General features: G+C 42.2%; 1 protein-coding gene across 1 annotated transcript; it reads right to left on the bottom strand.

Annotated features, from left to right (window-relative positions):
* Nucleotides 1-3,033: 3,033 nt before the first annotated feature.
* On the bottom strand, nt 3,034-6,692 carry LOC129834481 (globoside alpha-1,3-N-acetylgalactosaminyltransferase 1-like). The gene is made up of 3 exons (XM_055899504.1): nt 6,548-6,692; nt 5,218-5,280; nt 3,034-4,773 (listed from the first exon to the last, which is right to left on the bottom strand). Exons 1-3 carry the CDS (start codon nt 6,579-6,581, stop codon nt 3,818-3,820), a joined length of 1,053 nt encoding a protein of 350 aa, XP_055755479.1. The 5' UTR covers nt 6,582-6,692; the 3' UTR covers nt 3,034-3,817.
* Between the last annotated feature and the right edge of the window lie 613 nt (nt 6,693-7,305).

The following is a 7,305-nucleotide window of genomic DNA, read 5'->3' as shown; positions in this document are numbered from 1 at the left end:
TTCAAAAGTGTAATTACTAACTTCACCATGCTCAAAGGGATATTCAATATCTGCTTTACTTTTTACCCATCAACCAATAGGTGCACTTATTTGTGAGGCATTGGAATGCCTCCCTGGTCTTTGTGGTTGAATCTGTGTTTGAAATTCACTGCTCGATTGAGGGACCTTTCAGATAATTGTACAGGGATGAGGTAGTCATTTTAAAATCATGTTAAACACTATTGTTCCACACAGAGTCCACACAAGTTATTTTGTGACTTGTTAAGCACATTTTTACTCCTGAACTTATTTAAGTTTCCCATAACAAAGGGGTTGAATACTGACTCAAGACATTTCAGCTTTTAATTTTTCATTAATTTGTAAAAATGTCTAAAAACAAAATTCCACTTTGACATTATGGGGTATTGTGTGTAGGCCAGTGAAACAGCATTTAATTTGAATCCATTTTAAATTCAGGCTGTAACACAACAAAATGTGGACAAAGTCAAAGGGGTCTGAATACTTTCTGAAGGCACTGTAAAGCCTTAAGCGTCAGCTTTTATTCCAAAATGGCTTCTTTGGATTCATTAGGCTTATATCACATTGCATTGTGAATAGCCGTAGGTAAGATTCAGCACAGGGATTCTCGACAGCGGGGAAATGTAAATCACAGAGATACACAGGTTCTTGCCTATATCCATATGCACATTGTACAAGAACTCACTTCTTATAATTTCCATTCATTTTGCAACACACGCTCTGCCTGTCTGGCACTCAGACTCTCCTCCCACCTCTGAATCTATTTTGAACGTCAAGAAAAGTCAATCATTAATCAGCGTGCTATTTGGACAGGCTCCCACATCGGTGATAATCAACAGCACATGCTCACTGGACTGCCCCTAAAGCCTCTAATCAGTACACAAAGAGATAAATATGCTCTTTCTCCTTTGCCAATACTCAGAGGCCCTGTTAATGAATGTGTTATGCCCCAGAATTGAGGTCAATTGTAGGATATAGATTTTTTTTAATCACAAATCTAAATTTGAGTTCGAAATAGCATTTGTAAGAAATCCACTTGATAAGCCGCACCCCAGAAAAGTTTACGTGAAACACTAATTCTGGCTTATTCTAAAATTGTGGCCCTCCAGAGAGTTCAGACTCTTGGCCAGGTCATAATCTGACCTAAACCCAATTGAGATGGTTTGGGATGAGTTGGACCACAGAGTGAAGGAAAAGCAGCCAACAAGTGCTCAGCATATGTGAGAACTCCTTCAAAAAGCATTCCAGTTGAAGCTGGTTGAGAGAATGCCATGAGTGTGAAAAGCTGTCATCAAGGGAAAGGCTGGCTACTTTGAAGAATCTCAAATATAAAATATATTTTCATTTGATTAATACTTCCTTGGTTACTACATGATTCCATATGTGTTATTTCATAGTTTTTATACCTTCACTATTATTCTATAATGTAGAAAACAGTCAAAATAAATGAATGAGTACGTATGTCCAAACTTTTGACTGGTACTATATATAAAATGTAATATTGGGATGCAAACTCAAAATTGAATACATTTTAACCATATATATTTGACATGGTACTGGTGTCTTCTTTTTTTCAGCCCATAACCATGTGTGTATTCTTTTGTTTCAAAGTAGATTTGTTTAAGAATACCAAGAAACACTCTGTGTGACCCTGATTTAGCCCACTGCAGTAAAAGGTTTAAGACACTGCCCAGACAAACTCATAAAAGTTTATCTCAGCTGGTAATCACAACATTTTGAGGTACCGCAAATGAAAAATGTGATGATGCTCATTGACATTGTAGCAAATGATAGGGAATAACCAATTGCAACGAGGCATCACCAGTTAGTTAGTTAACTCACCGTTCCTAGGCAGTCATTGTAAATAAGAATTTGTTCTTAACTGACTTGCCTAGTTAAATAAAGGTAAAAAAATTCAATGTTGAACTCTTATTGAAACACATTAAAGTCTGCTATGGACCCAGAGAGTCAGTGATCCTACATTTGGGGGTTTGTTTACTAAGCAACAGCTTAAAATGATTGAGTTCAAAGGGAGTTGTAAGACCTCTGTTAGTATTCTTCAAGTAGCATGCGTAAGTCACTTATTCCTTTTATCAGTGTTTAAAGTTAATATCGGTGTATAAAGATGAACCGTAGTGGTTCTTTTGAAGTTTGAGCTTGCTTTTCTGTTGACTTGCACTAAAGATGAGGATGCATATTTGTGACAATTAAAGGGCAACTCCGCCACTTTTCAACCTCATATTCATTATCTCCAGCACCAAAGCAATGTCTACATACATGTGAAAACAGTGCGTTTCTATGATCTGTGGTTAAAAATATTAGAAGAAAGGACCTAAAATGCTTCTCTGTGACTTCACATGGTAGGATTAAAAGTAAGAAAAACTGTGATTTTCCAAACCTGGAACAATTTTCTAGCCAGAGAGCGTATCTTCTTGCTGCCCACATCACAATCTCATAGTGTTTGAAAATCAGTTGTACATTTTTTTTAAAACTTTTGATGATGTCATTGGGTAGAACTTTTTAACATGATATCTTCTTTCTACAAAATGTAGAAATGCAAAGTTTTCACATATGTAGACACTGGTTTGGTGCTGGAGATAATGAATATGAGTTTGAAAAGTGGCGAAGTTGCCCTTTAAGCCAACAGCTATGCAAATGACATAAATATCCAAAAACTTGTTTGTGGATATTTTGCATAGTTTGAACCTCTACAGATGTGTGCTATCAAAAGGAAGTGTTACTGTGGAAGCGTGACCAAGACAGTTAAGAGTTCACTGGGACTGTGAGACAGTAAAAACTGAAGAATGACTACACGTGGCGATTTGGCCCTGGAGACAGCTACTTTTGGCAGTGGGAAAAAGCCATCTGCCCGTGTTAGCCTTCCCGTTGAAGAGTAGTAGCATGCAAGAATGGGAGGAGAGAGAGAGCAAGAGAGAAACAGAGAGAGAGAGTAATGCCAGAACATGTTAGAGAACCTAAAAAAGTAAAATTTTATTAAATCCATAAAACTAAGAATGAGTGTAAGCTTCTCTTCACCTGAGGAAGATATTGAAACATTTGTGTGTTTAACAAGTTGGTGAGTCATAGCTGGTCTTTTTGTGTCATTTTCAGTATTCTCATGCTTCTTCCCAAGCACCTGTCACTATATTGATATGCCGAGTGCATATTCTATTTCACCCAGCACCGAATGTGCTGTAAAAAAACGGTTGGGGAACAAACATTTTCGTAAGCAGTATAAGAAAGAGGATACTTATTACATTGACAATGGGAACACTTTGCCTAGTGTCCTCTAGTTCTACACACACACAGCCCTGAACGCAAAGGCCAAAATGGCACGTGGGGAAGCAGCATCCCACTGCTGTGTATTTAAAGACCTTGAAACGGCAGCTCCACCAGTTAATGATTGGCCAGTGCAGTGAAAGTGGGCACTTACAATGTTGACTCCTATTGGAAACCACAAAAGCCTTTGGAGTCGTACCTACAAGCTGACATTAATGGTATAGGCCTGTGTCTAAAGAGACAGGTTAATTCATTTTTTGTCTGGTGCAGAAGAGATAGGCTGAAGACAAACACACACACACACACACACACACACACACACACACACACACACACACACACACACACACACACACACACACACACAGTATTTACTCCAATGGGTCTGCTGCCATTAGTTTAATTACTGACACATCAAAAGATTCCAAGGGATCCTTGTATTTGCCTTAAAATTGCTTTTGGAATGTATCTACATTTTATAATTGTTATAATTCTAAGACAAAGCAAAGAAATAACCCTATCAGCAGTTCTGCTCCTGTCTCTTTTGTGGCTCCAGGGAGTCACACTGCCTCCCCAGGGACACCACCCTCCTTGTGGGCACGTCGGCGGCCAGGGCTGAGTCCCACCAGCTGTACTCGGGCGAGAGGACACAAGTGGGCCTGCGGTTGATCAGGTAGCGGTTGAGGTAGCTCTCCTCCAGTCCGCGAGCCCTCAGCCCCTTTTCCTGGTCCTGGAGGATGAGCTGGGAGCAGGCCCGGGCCATGGCGTACACCTCGGCGCACAGACCCCCGTACAGCTCCGACGTGTAGTAGTAGTCGCCCTCGTCCTCCTCCACTTGGGCCAGCGAGGTGGGCTCGCGCTCATACGGGAAGGTGTGGCGGGGCATGCCGTAGAGTTCCGGGTGCAGTGCGGCCACCAGCTCCCCCAGGATCTCAGCTCCCACCGGGGCCACCAGCTCCTGGTCCACGTCCATGCAGAAGACGTACTCCACCTCGTGCCTGACCGGCTCTTTAATGGCGGCCGCCAGCAGGGCCATGCGGCCCTGGGCTAGACGCTCCCAGCCGGGCATTTCGGCCACAGGAACCACCCTCAGCTCTCTGCCGGGGCCCAGCGGGGTCAGGGGATCCAGGGCGCGAGGGCTGTCTGTAAGAACGTAGTAGACCACGGTGTTACCGGGCAGGAAGTAGAGCTCGGCCGAGGAGAGGAAGCGGCGCAGGAAGTGGCTGTAGGGCCCCACGGCGAGCGTCAACAGGCCTGTGCGGACGCTGCGGTGGGCAAACTCGGCCCTCCGCCACGCTGAGCCGTCAGAGTCGCCCCACACCAGAGGAGCACCCCAGGATGTCTCCAGGGGGAGGCGCTGTTGCTGTTCCTCCACACTGCCCACCCCTATGTCTCTGACTTCACTTCCTGATTCTGCATCTAGAGAAAGAGGGTGCGTGTCCACCTTGAGCACTGCTCTCCTCCATCTTAAAAAGTCTGAGGAGAAAAAAAGTCAAGAATTTGTCAACCATGTTCATAACGTGCAATTTATTCACTTTTACAGATTGATTACATAGAAACACATCAACTATACGACAGGAACAAATCAAATATTTAGTGTGAGTGGTTCTATTACAATGTGAAGCAATAAGAGCAGTGCACTTTTCTAATGAAGTTTATAATGTACTGAGTTGGTCTTAATTATCTTCATCTGTCCATATTACCACAGAATGTTTGGAAAGACGTGTCACCGAATTGTTTGTCAATATCATATTTTCTTAGCAGACTGCTGAAAATGTCTGAAATGAAGGGAACTACTTTTAGACACCAGTCAGGGCAAATGAGGTCACAGCACAAAAGGTACCCTGACAAAAACAAAAGCGTTCTCCACTTCCTGGGCACAGAATGTGACGAGAGAACAAATACTGATGTAACACTCACAAACGAGCAGAGATAGGAGCAGACAGTACAGGACCAGCTGCTTCTTGGTCACTCTGACTGACCCTGTTGGATAAAACACAACATAGCCTACTGGTTAACTGACCTGGGGCTGGTGTGCACACACACACACACACACACACACACACACACACACACACACACACACACACACACACACACACACACACACACACACACACACACACACACACACACACACACACACACACACACACACAGACTTACCACACTGGTTCCATCAGCCTAGAATATACAGTAATGGATCTGTGGCCATTTTGATTTGAAGAGTGAGAGCACACATTCCTATCTTATTTACTGCAGTGGGCTAAATCAGGGTCAAACAGAGTGTTTCTTGGTAGTCTTAAACAAATCTATTTTGAAAAAAAAGTATACACTTCACACACATGGTTATAGGCTTAAAAAAAAGAAAACACCTATACCGTGTCAGATATAGAGTTGAAATGTATTCCATTTTTATACATTGTACTTTACAGTTGAAGTCGGAAGTTTACATATACTTAGGTTGGAGTCATAAAACTCGTTTTATGACTCCAATCCCTCAATCCCATGATTTGATATTGAGATAAAAACAGCTGCATTGGGCTTTTATGTACACAGCTTACAAATGTCTCAGTGGCTCTGAAAATAAAGCATTGATGAGGGAAGAAATGTTACATTCCAGGTTGGGAATGAGAAGAATGCACTTACACTTCATAAGTGTGACAACTTGCAATTCTTTTAGTAGTGAAAGTCTCTCTCGGTATCATTACAGAACTTGTAGGCTGTGTCACCCAAGTCAACTTTCTAAATTATCCTGCTTCATGTAGGCCTACCATCGTGTCCTGAAAGTCTTGTAGTCAGTGAGCTACCAAGATCTTATCTAAGAAACAAACTGTGTTAGATCCCAAATGTCAAATCAGGACACCAGGATTGTGTTCATTAGGGGACACAGTAGAAAAACTTTTGCAATAGAAAATGAAAACAAGTGTTTATTTTTGGGTGTCCTGTTTCACTCTGTTTTGCGTTTTCTTCTGTTTCATGCCTACTGAACAGGTTGATTGCTTCGGATAGAACAGTATGAGGTTAAAACATGAACCAAAAAAACATCTCTCACTCTCCTCCATTTCGCAATTGGAAAAACCATGACTTGTTTACCAATTGCCTGCGATGTGAGGATTCACAGAGAGAGGAAAGTGAGGTATAGAGAGATTAAGGAGATAGAGAGAGAGAGAGAGAGAGAGAGAGAGAGAGAGAGAGAGAGAGAGGAAAATAAGAAGTGAAGGTGCCTTGATGGATAAGTTGGACTGACCTGAGAGCAGTTTGCAGAGTGGGAACAGCACCATGTTCTGGACAAACAAGAAGCGGCAGCAGGACCTGGCTTTGGGCTGAGGCCTGGATAGTTGCCAGGATACCCCTATTCTCTCGCTCTCTCTCTCTCTCTCTCTCTCTCTCTCTCTCTCTCTCTCTCTCTCTCTCTCTCTCTCTCTCTCTCTCTCTCTCTATATATATATATATATATATATATCCTTTTTTCTCTACGTCTAGCACTTTTTAAGATATCAATATTGTCTTTCTCAGTCGTCTTTCTCCGTTGTGTTTTCCTCTCTCATATCCCACTCCCTTGTCTTTCCTCCTCTCTTTCTTTTCTCCCCCTCTCTTTTCACTCTTTCCGCTTCAGGGTTCTGGATGCTTCTCAACTGGAGCATGCCCAAAGCAACCAGATGTTTTGGGAATCTGGGCAGATGGGATGAGTTTGGAAATAAGATATGGAGAGAAAGGAGATGAGAATGAGTGGAAGAGAGGAAATTAGAGTGGAGGGTGCTTTCAAATGATACAACATGAGACCTTCATTTAACTCTTTACAAGAAAACAAATGCATAAAGGTTGTGGTAGTCTTAAGATAAGAGAGGTGGGCCAGTAACCTAAGGTTTGCCTGTCTGAATTCCAGTGAGCTGCAGAGATCTAGCCTTTTGGTAGCCCTAAACCAGATTTTGTTGCAGTTAAAGTTCATTTCCTGAAATTCCCAAAAAACGTGCCATTACTTATGCCATTTGATTGGATAATGTG

This window comes from Salvelinus fontinalis, chromosome 3 (genome assembly GCF_029448725.1).
Source record: "Salvelinus fontinalis isolate EN_2023a chromosome 3, ASM2944872v1, whole genome shotgun sequence".
NCBI lineage: Eukaryota > Metazoa > Chordata > Actinopteri > Salmoniformes > Salmonidae > Salvelinus > Salvelinus fontinalis.
Note: the sequence above shows the minus strand (reverse complement) of the source record. Positions and strands in the feature narration are given on the sequence as shown.